Source organism: Hyperolius riggenbachi, chromosome 1 (assembly GCF_040937935.1).
Source record: "Hyperolius riggenbachi isolate aHypRig1 chromosome 1, aHypRig1.pri, whole genome shotgun sequence".
In the NCBI taxonomy this organism is placed as follows: Eukaryota; Metazoa; Chordata; class Amphibia; order Anura; family Hyperoliidae; genus Hyperolius; species Hyperolius riggenbachi.
In genome coordinates, this window is record NC_090646.1 from 12,386,235 (window position 1) to 12,406,711 (window position 20,477).

At 53.5% G+C, this 20,477-nt stretch overlaps 1 protein-coding gene across 2 annotated transcripts in view; it reads left to right on the forward strand.

Annotated features, from left to right (window-relative positions):
* The window catches only part of LOC137562347 (disintegrin and metalloproteinase domain-containing protein 33-like), a 164,564-nt gene that overhangs the window by 107,926 nt on the left and 36,161 nt on the right, over positions 1-20,477 (forward strand). For both annotated transcript variants that reach the window (XR_011030119.1, XM_068273686.1), the window contains exons 7-12: positions 7,368-7,433; positions 11,749-11,820; positions 12,014-12,180; positions 16,989-17,073; positions 19,737-19,879; positions 20,013-20,190. Coding sequence is in view for 1 of the 2 variants with exons in the window: in XM_068273686.1 (XP_068129787.1) it covers positions 7,368-7,433; positions 11,749-11,820; positions 12,014-12,180; positions 16,989-17,073; positions 19,737-19,879; positions 20,013-20,190 (711 nt within the window). In the remaining variant the exon portion in view is untranslated. The remainder of the gene's footprint in view (positions 1-7,367; positions 7,434-11,748; positions 11,821-12,013; positions 12,181-16,988; positions 17,074-19,736; positions 19,880-20,012; positions 20,191-20,477) is intronic.

Consider the following 20,477-nt stretch of genomic DNA (forward strand, 5'->3'; position numbering starts at 1 on the left):
TGATCCTCTGCCTCTAATACTTTCAGCCATAGCCCCTGAACAAGCATGCAGCAGATCAGGTGTTTGTGACATTATTGTCAGATCGGACTGGATTATCTGTATGCTTGTTTCTGGTGTGTGATTCAGACACTACTGCAGCCAAATAGACCAGCAGGGCTGCCAGGCAACTGGTATTGTTTAAGAGGGAAAAAAATATGGCAGCTTCCATAGGTCTCACACCTCGGGTTCATTTTAAAGTGAACCTGAACTCAGAACTTCCTCTCTGCTGTAAAAGAAAAGCAACAGCATAATAACCATAAAAAGAAAACATTTCTTTGTTACAGCCGATACAAATCCTGCAAATGAATCTGCAGTGTGTCTACTTCCTGCTTTCATGGAAGCAGACATAGGGCTAACATCCTGTGTTTACAAATTAGCTGCTCTGCTGTGGCAGAAGAGATTCCTGAGCTGACACAGCTGAGAGATTAAATTATAATTTAGTTATTAGTCACAGATGAGGGGGAATTAGACCGGCTAAACTCTCTAAATACATACAGGGTGCATTTCTCTCTGTTTTCCTTCTGTCCTGTGCAAGAGTTCAGCTCCACTTTAAGGGCTCTTTTCTACTAGCAATCGCAAATCACAAACGCCAGTGATTGCGATTTTTCATTAATTTTGTTATGGGATTGCAATTCTTCATACGCAATGCATTTGCATTGCACAATCGCTCTCAAAATCGATCCAGAAAGCGATTGCGCTTTGCAGAAAATCCAATCGTGGTATTGGAAAATACCTACCGCGATTCATATGTTAAATTGGCAGTCTTTTGCGATTTGAATCAAATTGCCTCTAGTGGTAAAGGGCCCTAACTAGGTTGAAAGGCTCAGGCTGCCTCACTGCATGGATTATGTCGCCATCTAGTGGTTTTTTAATAAATGCACATAGCTCATCAGAGATGTAAATTCATAAAGTTGAATGTCAGGCAAATAATACAAAGATGTTTTAGTCTAAATGGGGTGTTTTTATTATCTTGGCCGTGCACAGATGGAGTGTGTAAAGCTTAGCAGGCTCTATGAAAGCTGTGTGACATGTGTATAACTAGAGTGACCAGATTTTTGTGGGGGGGGGGAAGGGGGCGAAAAGTGGGGGGGGCTGAGGAGCACACAGCGACGAAGACTGGGGGCGGCGGATGCGGCGCGTGCAGCGCACCGCGCCGAAAAATGGGCGAGGCCATGACATTGTATGGGCGGAGCTAATGTAATGATGTAACAGCGAGGCATAAGAAAGCAGTGCTTATGCCATGATGTGGTCAAACGAGACTTTGTATCATGGGTGTGCAGAAACTGTGTGATGCTAATAGTATACCGTAACCACAAAGCAGCAAACATAGCCATCTATGACCATTAAATAATAAATGCAGTAACAGTTACCCCGGACACCAGAAAATAAACGCAATAGGCAACATGTCAGCACAAAATAAACGCAATGCGGGCAACGTCAGTACAAAATAAACGCAATGTGGGCAAACATGTCAGTACAAAATAAACGCACTGCGGGCAAACATGTCAGTACAAAATAAACGCAATGCGGGCAACATGTCAGCACAAAATAAACGCAATGTGGGCAAACATGTCAGTACAAAATAAACGCACTGCGGGCAAACATGTCAGTACAAAATAAACGCAATGCGGGCAACATGTCAGCACAAAATAAAGGCAATGCGGGCAAACATGTCAGTACAAAATAAACGCAATGCGGGCAAACATGTCAGTACAAAATAAACGCACTGCGGGCAAACATGTCAGCACAAAATAAACGCACTGCGGGCAAACATGTCAGCACAAAATAAACGCAATGCGGGCAAACATGTCAGTACAAAATAAACGCACTGCGGGCAAACATGTCAGTACAAAATAAACGCACTGCGGACAAACATGTCAGCACAAAATAAACGCACTGCAGGCAAACATGTCAGCACAAAATAAACGCACTGCGGGCAAACATGTCAGCACAAAATAAACGCACTGCGGGCAAACATGTCAGCACAAAATAAACGCAATGCGGGCAAACATGTCAGCACAAAATAAACGCAATGCGGGCAAACATGTCAGCACAAAATAAACGCAATGCGGGCAAACATGTCAGTACAAAATAAACGCAATGCGGGCAAACATGTCAGTACAAGATAAACGCACTGCGGGCAAACATGTCAGTACAAAATAAACGCAATGCGGGCAAACATGTCAGTACAAAATAAACGCACTGCGGACAAACATGTCAGCACAAAATAAACGCACTGCGGGCAAACATGTCAGTACAAAATAAACGCACTGCGGGCAAACATGTCAGCACAAAATAAACGCACTGCGGGCAAACATGTCAGCACAAAATAAACGCACTGCGGGCAAACATGTCAGCACAAAATAAACGCACTGCGGGCAAACATGTCAGCACAAAATAAACGCAATGCGGGCAAACATGTCAGCACAAAATAAACGCAATGCGGGCAAACATGTCAGCACAAAATAAACGCAATGCGGGCAAACATGTCAGTACAAAATAAACGCAATGCGGGCAAACATGTCAGTACAAAATAAACGCACTGCGGACAAACATGTCAGCACAAAATAAACGCACTGCGGGCAAACATGTCAGTACAAAATAAACGCACTGCGGGCAAACATGTCAGTACAAAATAAACGCAATGCGGGCAAACATGTCAGTACAAAATAAACGCACTGCGGGCAAACATGTCAGCACAAATTAAACGCAATGCGGGCAAACATGTCAGTACAAAATAAACGCACTGCGGACAAACATGTCAGTACAAAATAAACGCACTGCGGGCAAACATGTCAGCACAAATTAAACGCACTGCGGGCAAACATGTCAGCACAAAATAAACGCACTGCGGGCAAACATGTCAGCACAAAATAAACACAATGCGGGCAAACATGTCAGCACAAAATAAACGCACTGCGGGCAAACATGTCAGCACAAAATAAACACAATGCGGGCAAACATGTCAGCACAAAATAAACGCAATGCGGGCAAACATGTCAGTACAAAATAAACGCAATGCGGGCAAACATGTCAGTACAAAATAAACGCAATGCGGGCAAACATGTCAGTACAAAATAAACGCAATGCGGGCAACATGTCAGTACAAAATAAACGCAATGTGGGCAACATGTCAGCACAAAATAAACGCAATGCGGGCAAACATGTCAGCACAAAATAAACGCACTGCGGGCAAACATGTCAGCACAAAATAAACGCAATGCGGGCAAACATGTCAGCACAAAATAAACGCAATGCGGGCAAACATGTCAGTACAAAATAAACGCACTGCGGGCAACATGTCAGTACAAAATAAAAGCAATTGGAGAAACATGTCAGCACAAAATAATTGCAATGTGCGCAACATGTCAGCACAAAATAAACGCTAGGAGGACACTGACTGTGTGGGTGAGGGTGACAATGACTGGGTGGAGAAAGGTGACACTAGGTGAGGAGGGTGACAAGGACTGGGTGGGGGAGGGCGACACCAGTGGAGAAGGGTGACAACGACTGGGTGGGGGAGGGTGACACTAGGTGAGGAGGGTGACAATGACTGGGTGGGGGAGGGTGACACTGGGGGAGAAGGGTGACAAGGACTGGGTGGGGGAGAGTGACACTGAGGGAGAAGGGTGACAAGGACTGGGTGGGGGAGGGTGACACTGGGGGAGAAGGGTGACAAGGACTGGGTGGGGGATAGTGACACCAGGAGCGGAGAAGACACTGACAGGGCGCTCTCACCCATTTCTTCTCCTCGTGTAGCTGCCTGGTCTCCACGTGGTTGCCGGAGGGTGTGCAGCAGGTTGGGGGCGTGCCTGATGCGGCCGCTCCGATTAGAGGAGCTCTAGGGGCGGAGCTAACAGGCAGGAACAGCACGCTGAGGGGTAGGGCTGATGCAGCCCGATATCAGCGCTCATTGGAGGGTGGGCGAGGAGCAAGCTGGGGGCGAGGCAAATGTAGCTGGGTGGCCGCGCCTACCAGAGTCCTTCCGACGGTGGCCAGAGTCCAGCTGTTGCCCGCGGGACGTTTCCCGGGACACAATGCTGCCCGGGACAGGGGACCCCATAAAGCGGGACGTGTCCCACCAAATGCGGGACGTCTGGTCACCGTAGTATAACTCTGAGTTGCGGGAACATGGTAAAGCACAACATATGCGCTGCTGGGATAACATACATTACTGCTGTCTGACATAACGACATTATAGAAGCAGTATGAGTCGTGTTTTAGATGCTTCTTGAGATTTGTGCTCACCTTACCCAGTGCCAGGAGCAGGCTGTATAGAGTCAGGCCCAGAGCAGGCTGTACAGAGTCAGGCCCGGAGCAGGCTGTACAGAGTCAGGCCCGGAGCAGGCTGTATAGAGTCAGGCCCGGAGCAGGCTGTATAGAGTCAGGCCCGGAGCAGGTTGTACAGAGTCAGGCCCGGAGCAGGCTGTACAGAGTCAGGCCCGGAGCAGGCTGTACAGAGTCAGGCCCGGAGCAGGCTGTACAGAGTCAGGCCCGGAGCAGGCTGTACAGAGTCAGGCCCGGAGCAGGCTGTACAGAGTCAGGCCCGGAGCAGGCTGTATAGAGTCAGGCCCGGAGCAGGCTGTATAGAGTCAGGCTGTATAGAGTCAGGCCCGGAGCAGGCTGTACAGAGTCAGGCCCAGAGCAGGCTGTACAGAGTCAGGCCCGGAGCAGGCTGTACAGAGTCAGGCCCGGAGCAGGCTGTATAGAGTCAGGCCCAGAGCAAGCTGTATAGAGTCAGGCCCGGAGCAGGCTGTACAGAGTCAGGCCCGGAGCAGGCTGTACAGAGTCAGGCCCGGAGCAGGCTGTACAGAGTCAGGCCCGGAGCAGGCTGTATAGAGTCAGGCCCAGAGCAGGCTGTACAGAGTCAGGCCCGGAGCAGGCTGTACAGAGTCAGGCCCGGAGCAGGCTGTATAGAGTCAGGCCCGGAGCAGGCTGTACAGAGTCAGGCCCGGAGCAGGCTGTACAGAGTCAGGCCCGGAGCAGGCTGTATAGAGTCAGGCCCGGAGCAGGCTGTATAGAGTCAGGCCCGGAGCAGGCTGTACAGAGTCAGGCCCGGAGCAGGCTGTACAGAGTCAGGCCCGGAGCAGGCTGTACAGAGTCAGGCCCGGAGCAGGCTGTATAGAGTCAGGCCCGGAGCAGGCTGTATAGAGTCAGGCCCGGAGCAGGCTGTACAGAGTCAGGCCCGGAGCAGGCTGTACAGAGTCAGGCCCGGAGCAGGCTGTACAGAGTCAGGCCCGGAGCAGGCTGTACAGAGTCAGGCCCGGAGCAGGCTGTACAGAGTCAGGCCCGGAGCAGGCTGTACAGAGTCAGGCCCGGAGCAGGCTGTATAGAGTCAGGCCCGGAGCAGGCTGTATAGAGTCAGGCTGTATAGAGTCAGGCCCGGAGCAGGCTGTACAGAGTCAGGCCCAGAGCAGGCTGTACAGAGTCAGGCCCGGAGCAGGCTGTACAGAGTCAGGCCCGGAGCAGGCTGTATAGAGTCAGGCCCAGAGCAAGCTGTATAGAGTCAGGCCCGGAGCAGGCTGTACAGAGTCAGGCCCGGAGCAGGCTGTACAGAGTCAGGCCCGGAGCAGGCTGTACAGAGTCAGGCCCGGAGCAGGCTGTATAGAGTCAGGCCCAGAGCAGGCTGTACAGAGTCAGGCCCGGAGCAGGCTGTACAGAGTCAGGCCCGGAGCAGGCTGTATAGAGTCAGGCCCGGAGCAGGCTGTACAGAGTCAGGCCCAGAGCAGGCTGTACAGAGTCAGGCCCAGAGCAGGCTGTACAGAGTCAGGCCCAGAGCAGGCTGTACAGAGTCAGGCCCAGAGCAGGCTGTATAGAGTCAGGCCCAGAGCAGGCTGTATAGAGTCAGGCCCAGAGCGGGCTGTATAGAGTCAGGCCCGGAGCGGGCTGTATAGAGTCAGGCCCAGAGCAGGCTGTATAGAGTCAGGCCCAGAGCAGGCTGTACAGAGTCAGGCCCGGAGCAGGCTGTACAGAGTCAGGCCCGGAGCAGGCTGTACAGAGTCAGGCCCGGAGCAGGCTGTACAGAGTCAGGCCCGGAGCAGGCTGTATAGAGTCAGGCCCGGAGCAGGCTGTATAGAGTCAGGCCCGGAGCAGGCTGTATAGAGTCAGGCCCGGAGCAGGCTGTATAGAGTCAGGCCCGGAGCAGGCTGTACAGAGTCAGGCCCGGAGCGGGCTGTATAGAGTCAGGCCCGGAGCAGGCTGTATAGAGTCAGGCCCGGAGCAGGCTGTACAGAGTCAGGCCCGGAGCAGGCTGTACAGAGTCAGGCCCGGAGCAGGCTGTACAGAGTCAGGCCCGGAGCAGGCTGTACTGAGTCAGGCCCGGAGCAGGCTGTACAGAGTCAGGCCCGGAGCAGGCAGTATAGAGTCAGGCCCGGAGCAGGCTGTACAGAGTCAGGCACAGAGCAGGCTGTACAGAGTCAGGCCCGGAGCAGGCTGTACAGAGTCAGGCCCGGAGCAGGCTGTACAGAGTCAGGCCCGGAGCAGGCTGTACAGAGTCAGGCCCGGAGCAGGCTGTACAGAGTCAGGCCCGGAGCAGGCTGTACAGAGTCAGGCCCGGAGCAGGCTGTACAGAGTCAGGCCCGGAGCAGGCTGTACAGAGTCAGGCCCGGAGCAGGCTGTACAGAGTCAGGCCCGGAGCAGGCTGTACAGAGTCAGGCCCGGAGCAGGCTGTACAGAGTCAGGCCCGGAGCAGGCTGTACAGAGTCAGGCCCGGAGCAGGCTGTACAGAGTCAGGCCCGGAGCAGGCTGTACAGAGTCAGACCCAGAGCAGGCTATACAGATTCAGGCCCAGAGCAGGCTGTACAGATTCAGGCCCAGAGCAGGCTGTACAGATTCAGGCACAGAGCAGGCTGTATAGAGTCAGGCCCAGAGCAGGCTGTATAGAGTCAGGCTCAGAGCAGGCTGTATAGAGTCAGGCCCGGAGCAGGCTGTACAGAGTCAGGCCCGGAGCAGGCTGTACAGAGTCAGGCCCGGAGCAGGCTGTACAGAGTCAGGCCCGGAGCAGGCTGTACAGAGTCAGGCCCGGAGCAGGCTGTACAGAGTCAGGCCCGGAGCAGGCTGTACAGAGTCAGGCCCAGAGCAGGCTGTACAGAGTCAGGCCCGGAGCAGGCTGTACAGAGTCAGGCCCAACGCAGGCTGTACAGAGTCAGGCCCAGAGCAGGCTGTATAGAGTCAGGCCCAGAGCAGGCTGTATAGAGTCAGGCCCAGAGCAGGCTGTATAGAGTCAGGCCCAGAGCAGGCGGAACAGAGCCAGGCCCGGAGCAGGCTGTGTGTTGGTTCAGTGAGCAGGTAATGACCCCCCCAGACTAACGTCTTTCTCCTCTCTACAGATGAAGCGCAATGTGTGGGGGGCGCAGAAGTATATGGAGCTGTATATAGTCGCTGACTTTGCCATGGTGAGTGTGTGCTGTGCCATGTGACCAATACAGATCTGACCTGACCAATAGGAGGAGACTTCACCATCTCCATCCTCCATCTACTCCTCTGTGTACCTCTTCTTGTTTCTTATCACTTCTGTCTCTCACTGTCTTCATCCTTAACCCGACCTGTGTCAGGTCCTCTTCCCCTCCTACTGTATCCTGTGTTCCCTCGCAGATTGTAAGCCTGATGGGACAGGTTCTCTTCCCTCCTACTGTATCCTGTCTTCCCAACCTTTTAGATTGTTACCCTGATGGGACAGGTCCTCTACCCTCCCATTATATCCTGTGTCTCCTCACCTCTTAGATCGTAAGCCTGGTGGAACAGGTCCTCTTCCAGTCTTACATTTTTTGCAGTGTACCCACCCCTTCCTTTACCTCACATCCCCTTACCTCATCCTCCTTCTTTGCTGCCTCCTCCATATTCCTTCCTCCGCTCCCTCTGCTGCCTCCTCCGTATTGCTTCCCCCGCTCCCTCTGTTGCCTCCTCCATATTCCTTCCTCCGCTCCCTCTGTTGCCTCCTCCATATTGCTTCCTCCGCTCCCTCTGCTTCCTCCTCCATATTCCTTCCTCTGCTCCCTCTGTTGCCTCCTTCATATTGCTTCCTCCGCTCCCTCTGCTTCCTCCGCTCCCTCTGTTGCCTCCTCCATATTGCTTCCTCCGCTCCCTCTGTTGCCTCCTCCATATTGCTTCCCCCTGCTCCCTCTGCTGCCTCCTCCATATTGCTTCCTCCGCTCCCTCTGCTTCCTCCTCCATATTCCTTCCTCCGCTCCCTCTGTTGCCTCCTCCATATTGCTTCCCCCGCTCCCTCTGTTGCCTCCTCCATATTGCTTCCCCCGCTCCCTCTGCTTCCTCCTCCATATTCCTTCCTCCGCTCCCTCTGTTGCCTCCTCCATATTGCTTCCTCCGCTCCCTCTGCTGCTTCCTCCGTATTGCTTCCCCCGCTCTCTCTGCTGCCTCCTCCATATTGCTTCCTTCGCTCCCTCTGCTTCCTCCTCCATATTCCTTCCTCCGCTCCCTCTGTTGCCTCCTCCATATTGCTTCCTCCGCTCCCTCTGCTTCCTCCTCCATATTCCTTCCTCCGCTCCCTCTGTTGCCTCCTCCATATTGCTTTCTCCGCTCCCTCTGCTTCCTCCTCCATATTGCTTCCTCCGCTCCCTCTGTTGTTGCCTCCTCCATATTGCTTCCTCCGCTCCCTCTGTTGCCTCCTCCATATTGCTTCCCCCGCTCCCTCTGCTGCCTCCTCCATATTGCTTCCTTCGCTCCCTCTGCTTCCTCCTCCATATTCCTTCCTCCGCTCCCTCTGTTGCCTCCTCCATATTGCTTCCTCCGCTCCCTCTGCTGCTTCCTCCGTATTGCTTCCCCCGCTCTCTCTGCTGCCGCCTCCATATTGCTTCCTTCGCTCCCTCTGCTTCCTCCTCCATATTCGTTCCTCCGCTCCCTCTGTTGCCTCCTCCATATTGCTTCCTCCGCTCCCTCTGCTTCCTCCTCCATATTGCTTCCTCCGCTCCCTCTGTTGCCTCCTCCATATTGCTTCCTCCGCTCCCTCTGTTGCCTCCTCCATATTGCTTCCCCCGCTCCCTCTGTTGCCTCCTCCATATTGCTTCCTTCGCTCCCTCTGCTTCCTCCTCCATATTCCTTCCTCCGCTGCCTCTGTTGCCTCCTCCATATTGCTTCCCCCGCTCCCTCTGCTGCCTCCTCCATATTGCTTCCTTCGCTCCCTCTGCTTCCTCCTCCATATTCCTTCCTCCGCTCCCTCTGTTGCCTCCTCCATATTGCTTCCTCCGCTCCCTCTGCTTCCTCTTCCATATTCCTTCCTCCGCTCCCTCTGTTGCCTCCTCCATATTGCTTCCTCCGCTCCCTCTGCTTCCTCCTCCATATTTCTTCCTCCGCTCCCTCTGTTGCCTCCTCCATATTGCTTCCTCCGCTCCCTCTGCTTCCTCCTCCATATTCCTTCCTTCGCTCCCTCTGTTGCCTCCTCCATATTGCTTTCTCCGCTCCCTCTGTTGCCTCCTCCATATTGCTTCCCCCGCTCCCTCTGCTGCCTCCTCCATATTGCTTCCTTCGCTCCCTCTGCTTCCTCCTCCATATTCCTTCCTCCGCTGCCTCTGTTGCCTCCTCCATATTGCTTCCCCCGCTCCCTCTGCTGCCTCCTCCATATTGCTTCCTTCGCTCCCTCTGCTTCCTCCTCCATATTCCTTCCTCCGCTCCCTCTGTTGCCTTCTCCATATTCTTCCTCCGCTCCCTCCTTCATATTCCTTCCTCCACTCCCTCTTCCATATTGCTTCCTTCGCTCCCTCTGCTCCCTCCTTCATATTCCTACCTCTGCTCCCTCTGCTGCCTCCTCCATATTGCTTCCTCCACTCCCTCTGCTTCCTCCTCCGTATTGCTTCCTCCGCTCCCTCTGTTGCCTCCTCCATATTGCTTCCTTCGCTCCCTCTGCTTCCTCCTCCATATTCCTTCCTCCGCTCCCTCTGTTGCCTCCTGCATATTCCTTCCTCCGCTCCCTCTGTTGCCTCCTCCATATTGCTTCCTCCGCTCCCTCTGCTTCCTCCTCCATATTCGTTCCTCCGCTCCCTCTGTTGCCTCCTCCATATTGCTTCCTCCGCTCCCTCTGCTTCCTCCTCCATATTGCTTCCTCCGCTCCCTCTGTTGCCTCCTCCATATTGCTTCCTCCGCTCCCTCTGTTGCCTCCTCCATATTGCTTCCTTCGCTCCCTCTGCTTCCTCCTCCATATTCCTTCCTCCGCTGCCTCTGTTGCCTCCTCCATATTGCTTCCCCCGCTCCCTCTGCTGCCTCCTCCATATTGCTTCCTTCGCTTCCTCTGCTTCCTCCTCCATATTCCTTCCTCCGCTCCCTCTGTTGCCTCCTCCATATTGCTTCCTCCGCTCCCTCTGCTTCCTCCTCCATATTCCTTCCTCCGCTCCCTCTGTTGCCTCCTCCATATTGCTTCCTCCGCTCCCTCTGCTTCCTACTCCATATTCCTTCCTCCGCTCCCTCTGTTGCCTCCTCCATATTGCTTCCTCCGCTCCCTCTGCTTCCTCCTCCATATTCCTTCCTCCGCTCCCTTTGTTGCCTCCTCCATATTGCTTTCTCCGCTCCCTCTGTTGCCTCCTCCATATTGCTTCCCCCGCTCCCTCTGCTGCCTCCTCCATATTGCTTCCTTCGCTCCCTCTGCTTCCTCCTCCATATTCCTTCCTCCGCTGCCTCTGTTGCCTCCTCCATATTGCTTCCCCCGCTCCCTCTGCTGCCTCCTCCATATTGCTTCCTTCGCTCCCTCTGCTTCCTCCTCCATATTCCTTCCTCCGCTCCCTCTGTTGCCTCCTCCATATTCTTCCTCCGCTCCCTCCTTCATATTCCTTCCTCCGCTCCCTCTTCCATATTGCTTCCTTCGCTCCCTCTGCTTCCTCCTCCATATTCCTTCCTCCGCTCCCTCTGTTGCCTCCTCCATATTGCTTCCTTCGCTCCCTCTGCTCCATCCTTCATATTCCTACCTCTGCTCCCTCTGCTGCCTCCTCCATATTGCTTCCTCCACTCCCTCTGCTTCCTCCTCCGTATTGCTTCCTCCGCTCCCTCTGTTGCCTCCTCCATATTGCTTCCTCCGCTCCCTCTGCTCCCTCCTTCATATTCTTTCCTCCGCTCCCTCCTCCATATTGCTTCCTTCGCTCCCTCTGCTACCTCCTTCATATTCCTTCCTCCGGTCCCTCTGCTGCCTCCTCCATATTGCTTCCTCCGCTCCCTCTGCTTCCTCCTCCATATTGCTTCCTCCGCTCCCTCTGCTTCCTCCTCCATATTCCTTCCTCTGTTCCCTCTGCTGCCTCCTCCATATTGCTTCCTCCGCTCCCTCTGCTCTGCCTCCTCCATATTGCTTCTTCTGCTGCCTCCTCCATATTTCTATCTCTGCTGCCTCCTCCATATTGCTTACTCCGCTCCCTCTGCTGCCTCTTCCATATTGCTTCCTCCTCCATATTGCTTCCTCCGCTCCCTCTGTTTCCTCCTCCATATTCCTTCCTCCGCTTCCTCTACTGCCTCCTCCATATTGCTTCCTCTGCTCCCTCTGCTTGCTCCTCCATATTCCTTCCTCTGCTCCCTCCTCTATATTGCTTCCTCTGCTCCCTCTGCTGTCTCCTCCATATTGCTCCCTCTGCTCTGCCTCCTCCATATTGCTTCCTCCGCTCCCTCTGCTGTCTCCTCCATATTGCTTCCTCGGCTCCCCCTTGTGCCGCTGATAATCGTCAGACCTCGGTATACGCAGGATTTGATGTTGCGAGTTTTTGCCTCTTTGTCTGACAGTACCAAAAGCAGAACATGGACCTGGGGAACACCAAGCTGCGAATCATGGAGATTGCCAACTTTGTGGACAAGGTGAGCTTGATGAGGTCCAGACTTATCTCCAGTATTTGTGTCTGCTGGATTACTGTCATGTCTACTGAAGAAACTGAAAAGTGGAATAATACTCAGCTTTATAACTCTTGTGTATAATAAAAAGAAAAGGCTGACCAGTATCATAAGGCTCCAGGAAATGGGTGGTAATGGTTGTCCTCTGTCTTACCCACAGTTTTACATGTCCATGAACATCAAAGTGGCCCTCATTGGCTTGGAGGTCTGGACGTCAGGTGACCAATGTGAAGTGCGAAATGACGCCAACGCCAGCCTGCGCTCCTTCCTGCAATGGAAGCAGAAACTGAAGAGCAAGAAGAAACACGACAACGCGCAGCTCATCACGTCAGTAACACGCCTGCATGCACACGTGTCTACACACAGCACATGGGAGGTCATGGGGGGGGGGAGACACGACAACGCACAGCTTATCACGTCAGTAACACACCTGCATGCACACGTGTCTACACACAACACATAGGAGGTCATGGGGGGGGGGGGAGACACGACAACGCACAGCTTATCACGTCAGTAACACACCTGCATGCACACGTGTCTACACACAACACATAGGAGGTCATGGGGGGGGGGAGACACGACAACGCACAGCTTATCACGTCAGTAACACACCTGCATGCACACGTGTCTACACACAACACATAGGAGGTCATGGGGGGGGGGGGAGACACGACAACGCACAGCTTATCACGTCAGTAACACACCTGCATGCACACGTGTCTACACACAACACATAGGAGGTCATGGGGGGGGGGGGGAGACACGACAACGCACAGCTTATCACGTCAGTAACACACCTGCATGCACACGTGTCTACACACAACACATAGGAGGTCATGGGGGGGGGGGAGACACGACAACGCGCAGCTTATCACGTCAGTGTCATGTCTGCATGCACACGTGTCTACACACAGCACATGGGAGGCCACAGGGGGGGGGGGACACGACAACTCGCAGCTCATCACGTCAGTAACACACCTGCATGCACACGTGTCTACACACAACACATGGGAGGCCACAGGGGGGGGGGGGACACGACAACGCGCAGCTCATCACGTCAGTAACACGCCTGCATGCACACGTGTCTACACACAACACATGGGAGGCCACAGGGGGGGGACACGACAACGCGCAGCTCATCACGTCAGTAACACGCCTGCATGCACACGTGTCTACACACAACACATGGGAGGCCACAGGGGGGGGGACACGACAACGCACAGCTTATCACGTCAGTAACACGCCTGCATGCACACGTGTCTACACACAACACATGGGAGGCCACAGGGGGGGGGACACGACAACGCGCAGCTCATCACGTCAGTAACACGCCTGCATGCACACGTGTCTACACACAACACATGGGAGGCCACAGGGGGGGGGACACGACAACGCGCAGCTCATCACGTCAGTAACACGCCTGCATGCACACGTGTCTACACACAACACATGGGAGGCCACAGGGGGGGGACACGACAACGCACAGCTTATCACGTCAGTAACACGCCTGCATGCACACGTGTCTACACACAACACATGGGAGGCCACAGGGGGGGGACACGACAACGCGCAGCTCATCACGTCAGTAACACGCCTGCATGCACACGTGTCTACACACAACACATGGGAGGCCACAGGGGGGGGACACGACAACGCACAGCTTATCACGTCAGTGTCATGTCTGCATGCACACGTGTCTACACACAGCACATGAGAGGCCACAGGGGGGGGGACACGACAACTCGCAGCTCATCACGTCAGTAACACGCCTGCATGCACACGTGTCTACACACAACACATGGGAGGCCACAGGGGGGGGGGACACGACAACGCGCAGCTCATCACGTCAGTAACACGCCTGCATGCACACGTGTCTACACACAACACATGGGAGGCCACAGGGGGGGGACACGACAACGCGCAGCTCATCACGTCAGTAACACGCCTGCATGCACACGTGTCTACACACAACACATGGGAGGCCACAGGGGGGGGACACGACAACGCGCAGCTCATCACGTCAGTAACACGCCTGCATGCACACGTGTCTACACACAACACATGGGAGGCCACAGGGGGGGGACACGACAACGCGCAGCTCATCACGTCAGTAACACGCCTGCATGCACACGTGTCTACACACAACACATGGGAGGCCACAGGGGGGGGGACACGACAACGCACAGCTTATCACGTCAGTAACACGCCTGCATGCACACGTGTCTACACACAACACATGGGAGGCCACAGGGGGGGGGACACGACAACGCGCAGCTCATCACGTCAGTAACACGCCTGCATGCACACGTGTCTACACACAACACATGGGAGGCCACAGGGGGGGGACACGACAACGCGCAGCTCATCACGTCAGTAACACGCCTGCATGCACACGTGTCTACACACAACACATGGGAGGCCACAGGGGGGGGACACGACAACGCACAGCTTATCACGTCAGTAACACGCCTGCATGCACACGTGTCTACACACAACACATGGGAGGCCACAGGGGGGGGACACGACAACGCGCAGCTCATCACGTCAGTAACACGCCTGCATGCACACGTGTCTACACACAACACATGGGAGGCCACAGGGGGGGGACACGACAACGCACAGCTTATCACGTCAGTAACACGCCTGCATGCACACGTGTCTACACACAACACATAGGAGGTCATGGGGGGGGGGGGGAGACACGACAACGCGCAGCTTATCACGTCAGTGTCATGTCTGCATGCACACGTGTCTACACACAGCACATGAGAGGCCACAGGGGGGGGGACACGACAACTCGCAGCTCATCACGTCAGTAACACGCCTGCATGCACACGTGTCTACACACAACACATGGGAGGCCACAGGGGGGGGGGACACGACAACGCGCAGCTCATCACGTCAGTAACACGCCTGCATGCACACGTGTCTACACACAACACATGGGAGGCCACAGGGGGGGGACACGACAACGCGCAGCTCATCACGTCAGTAACACGCCTGCATGCACACGTGTCTACACACAACACATGGGAGGCCACAGGGGGGGGGGGACACGACAACGCGCAGCTCATCACGTCAGTAACACGCCTGCATGCACACGTGTCTACACACAACACATGGGAGGCCACGGGGGGCTTTCATTTAAAATCCCAGGGGGCGTAGATATTTGTCTTCTGCAGCGAATGGTCGGTGTGTGCTGGCGGTACAGATCGGCGGTGCAATCACTGGTGAATGGGAACGAGTGTTCCAACAGCAATGTTGATTTGTTAAAAGTCTGTATAAACATACAAACTTTCACTTTCACGTAGAAAGCTGTGATTCAGCTAAGCAGTAAGGCACCATCTAGTGGAGAAAATAATTATTACACAGTAAAAAAAAAAAAAAAATACAACAAAAATGAGAAAACGAAAAACACCTTTATTTCCAAATAAGATATTGTTGGCTTGTATCAGCCTTTTTCAACCTTTCTACCCTGAAGGAAGTATGTAAATAACTTTTTGATCTCGAGAAATCCCAGCAATTTAATTTTTGGATCTCGAGGAACCCCTGCATTTATTTTGCAGGAGGCGTGGTCCTTAGAAGTAGGCGTGGCTGTTTGTCATTACCCCCTGTTACACTGTCACTACCCCCTATGACACTGCCACTCATTATACTATCTCCTTATCCTAGTGCTTTTTATGAATGTGCTCATCATTAGTGCTCCAATTTAGTGCTTCTTGTTACAGAACCCCTATTATAGTGTGCTCTATTATACTTCCCCCACATTGGCTATCATTCATAAAGGAGCTGTCGGTAAAGAGAATCAGTGCGGGAAAACACAGCTGCCGGTGTTTTAGACTTCTGGGTGGGCATTCATAAAAATGTATCCGTGTGCGATAGCAGTGCGGAGATTCCCCGAACTAGGCAGGCGGTAGGCAGGCGGTAGGCTTGTGGAGACACGGAAGCTGCCGAGTTGATACATTTCTCCGTGTTCCGCTCTGCTGCAGCTGCCTGGGAGGTCTGTGTGTCTCCATTCACTTGCATTGGTATCGCCACATCAGAGGGAGCGGCACTTCCCGACCTCACACCGCTTGCGGAGATCTTCATGAATGAACATTTTGCTACATTTGTGTTCCGATAATCACCGCACAAGGCGGTGATTTATCACTCTGCTCGGTAGTGTCATTTTTTCATGCGGAAGGAGCCTTTATGAATGCCGAACTTGCTGAGTGTTCGGTAAAGTCCGCTGTTTTAAGCATTTCCGCATGCGGAAATGCTTTATGAATGATAGCCTATGGGGGAAAATGCCAGGAAACTCCTGCAGAGTACTCAAGGAACCCTGGCTGAGAAAGTCTGCCTTACATTGGGATAGGGACATAATTTAAGCATTGTATTAACCGGGTCAAAATGGCAAAGGAATTGTGTGGGTTTTAATTACAGAAGCATGTTTTATTTTAAAACTGTTAAGGCTGCAAAACTGAGAAGTAAGTATTTTTTTTTCTTTTTATTTCCTTTAAAATGCATGTATAATAAAATAATTCTTAGCGGGCACCAGCGCTGGGGTGCCCCCAGTTTGCCCGTTTGGTAGTGCCGGCCCTGACTGGACCTCTACATATGCTGCTGCCCATTGTGTGCAGACTGCTTCACAACTGTACATTGTCTGCAGCCACCCCAGAACATGGAATCAGTAATGTGCAGCCACCCCAGAACATGGAATCAGTAATGTGCAGCCACCCCAGAACATGGAATCAGTAATGTGGAGCCACCCCAGAACATGGAATCAGTAATGTGGAGCCACCCCAGAACATGGAATAAGTAATGTGCAGCCACCCCAGAACATGGAATCAGTAGTGTGCAGCCACCCCAGAACATGGAATCAGTAGTGTGCAGCCACCCCAGAACATGGAATCAGTAGTGTGCAGCCACCCCAGAACATGGAATCAGTAGTGTGCAGCCACCCCAGAACATGGAATCAGTAATGTGCAGCCACCCCAGAACATGGAATCAGTAATGTGCAGCCACCCCAGAACATGGAATCAGTAATGTGCAGCCACCCCAGAACATGGAATCAGTAATGTGTAGCCACCCCAGAACATGGAATCAGTAATGTGTAGCCATGCCTGATCTGTATGTCCTGTGTGTATTTCTTGTAGGGGAGTGACCTTTGGAGGGACGACCATTGGGATGGCGCCGCTGGAGGGCATGTGTACCGTGGAGAACTCCGGGGGTGTGAGCATGGTAAGCGCTCCGCATCGTAGTCAGGAAGATGAGACCTCAACAGCGGTTTATTAGACAAGGTTCTGCAGGAAGCCATTGACAAGCAAAACCAGGAGAAACAACAACAAAACGATAGAATACGTTCAGCTGTGTTTATGGGAAATGACTGAGCTGGAGGTGGGGATAGGAGGGAGGTGACAACATGGCAGAGGCGGAGAAAAGACTAGGCCGTAGGTGGGGGTAGGTGGGCATAGAAGGAGGCGTTGATAGAAGAAGGAGGCGACAGAAGGAAGGGAGGCGGGGTGACAATATTGGCAGTGGCTGGGAAAAGACTAGGCCGTAGGTGGGGGTAGGTGGGCATAGGAGGCGTTGATAGAAGGAGGAGGCGACAGAAGGAAGGGAGGCGGGGTGACAATATTGGCAGTGGCTGGGAAATGACTGGGCCGTAGGTGGGGGTAGGTGGGCATAGAAGGAGGCGTTGATAGAAGGAGGAGGCGACAGAAGGAAGGGAGGCGGGGTGACAATATTGGCAGTGGCTGGGAAATGACTGGGCCGTAGGTGGGGGTAGGTGGGTATAGAAGGAGGCGTTGATAGAAGAAGGAGGCGACAGAAGGAAGGGAGGCGGGGTGACAATATTGGCAGTGGCTGGGAAATGACTGGGCCGTAGGTGGGGGTAGGTGGGTATAGAAGGAGGCGTTGATAGAAGGAGGAGGCGACAGAAGGAAGGGAGGCGGGGTGACAATATTGGCAGTGGCTGGGAAAAGACTAGGCCGTAGGTGGGGGTAGGTGGGTATAGAAGGAGGCGTTGATAGAAGGAGGAGGTGACAGAAGGAAGGGAGGCGGGGTGACAATATTGGCAGTGGCTGGGAAATGACTGGGCCGTAGGTGGGGGTAGGTGGGTATAGAAGGAGGCGTTGATAGAAGGAGGAGGCGACAGAAGGAAGGGAGGCGGGGTGACAATATTGGCAGTGGCTGGGAAATGACTGGGCCGTAGGTGGGGGTAGGTGGGTATAGAAGGAGGCGTTGATAGAAGGAGGAGGCGACAGAAGGAAGGGAGGCGGGGTGACAATATTGGCAGTGGCTCGGAAAAGACTGGGCCGTAGGTGGGGGTAGGTGGGTATAGAAGGAGGCGTTGATAGAAGGAGGAGGTGACAGAAGGAAGGGAGGCGGGGTGACAATATTGGCAGTGGCTGGGAAATGACTGGGCCGTAGGTGGGGGTAGGTGGGTATAGAAGGAGGCGTTGATAGAAGGAGAAGGCGACAGAAGGAAGGGAGGCGGGGTGACAATATTGGCAGTGGCTGGGAAATGACTGGGCCGTAGGTGGGGGTAGGTGGGTATAGAAGGAGGCGTTGATAGAAGGAGGAGGCGACAGAAGGAAGGGAGGCGGGGTGACAATATTGGCAGTGGCTGGGAAATGACTGGGCCGTAGGTGGGGGTAGGTGGGTATAGAAGGAGGCGTTGATAGAAGGAGGAGGCGACAGAAGGAAGGGAGGCGGGGTGACAATATTGGCAGTGGCTGGGGAAATGACTGGGCCGTAGACAAAGAGCTATGACATTAACTCACATTAATCAGTACTAAATATCATTTTACCTTCTTAAAACGGAAGGTATTTACTCTAATTCAGCTGTAAGTGAGCAGCTGTGGTTTCCCATGATGCATCATTCCTCAATATGCAAATTACGTTTAGCATTGCTTTTTAATACTGGGCTTTTCAGTCTCTTTTAGCCCTTGATACCCTGAATTGCTTGGGTATTCCTTAATATTGGTCCAAGCCCTATCCCATAGAGCCATATATCAATCCATGCCATGCACTGATAAGGACAAGTAAGTATGAAACAGGTTGTCTGAATGTGGGGTTGGTGTGGTTCTGTAACATGTATGAGCTATAGGTATGCTGTACACCAGCGGTTCTAGATGCGTGCCTGGCTTCAGTGGCATATATAGATAATTTGCATATTAAGTAGTGATGCATCATGGGAAATCACAGTTGCTAACTTACAGCTGAATTAGCACAAATACCTTCTGCTTTAAAGGGATACTGTAGGGGGGTCGGGGGAAAATGAGTTGAAGTTACCCGGGGCTTCTAATGGTTCCCCGCAGACGTCCTGTGCCCGCGCAGCCACTCACCGATGCTCTGGCCCCGCCTCCAGTTCACTTCATGAATTTCTGACTTTAAAGTCAGAAAACCACTGCGCCTGCATTGCCGTGTCCTCGATCCCGCTGATGGCACCAGGAGTGTATTGCACAAGTCCAGTATGGTCTGTGTCTGCGCAGTACGCTCCTGGTGCCATCAGCGGGAGCGAGGACACGGCAACGCAGGCGCAGTGGTTTTCAGACTTTAAAGTCAGAAATTCCAGAAGTGAACCGGAGGCGGGGCCGGAGCATCGGTGAGTGGCTGCGCGGGCACAGGATGCCTGCGGGGGACCATTAGAAGCCCCGGGTAACTTCAACTCATTTTCCCCCGACCCCCTACAGTATCCCTTTAAGGCAAAGTTGCATTTAGCATAGTGTTTAATAGAGGGATTTTTGGTGTATTTTAGCCCTTTATACCTTCCAGGTGTTTCTGGGTCACCCCGAGCAGTCTGGGTATTCCTGCTCACACATTAATCAGATTAGTTACAGTAATCGCTTGTGGTCCAGGCTTGTGTGTACCGGGGTAAGTTTGAGTTTCTGTCCTCTCAGGATCACTCGGAGTTGGCGATCGGAGCAGCGGCCACCATGGCTCATGAGATCGGTCACAATTTCGGGATGAGTCACGACAAGAACTACTGCTGTACAGAAGCCACCCCTGAGGAAGGAGGGTGTATCATGGCCGCCTCTACGGGGTGAGTCTGGGAGCAGTCAGGGACTCTCTGTCTCCTGGACCTTCATGCCTTCCTGGGCCCCATAGCAGCAGTAGGGCTCCACTGGCTGGAGAGTCAGGCCTAATCATCTTCTGATGTCTTCTCCTTGTTCCAGCCACCCGTTCCCTCGGAAGTTCAGCTCCTGCAGCCAGGAACAGCTGCGCAGTTACTTACTGAAAGGCGGAGGGATGTGTCTCTTCAACATGCCCAACACGGAGGACCTGGTGATGGGGAAGAAGTGCGGCAATGGCTTCCTGGAGGAAGGAGAGCAGTGCGACTGCGGGGAGCCAGGGGTAAGTCCTGTCATGTGGTATCCGGTGGAGGTGTCACTAACGATAATGTCACTACACAGGGGGACAATCTCAAGGGATTGTATACTCACATAACCACTAGGAACGCTAGACTTTTACTGAGTACGACCTCCCTTTATCAGAACATACTATTTCCACCACCAGCCTCCTTCATGGCTCTTCCTGGCCTGGAATCCACACAGTGGTGGAAACTTTACTCCATGCTGATGTCACACAGTTCCTGCAGGTTGGTCAGCTGCACATACACACTATCAATCTCCATTTCTATC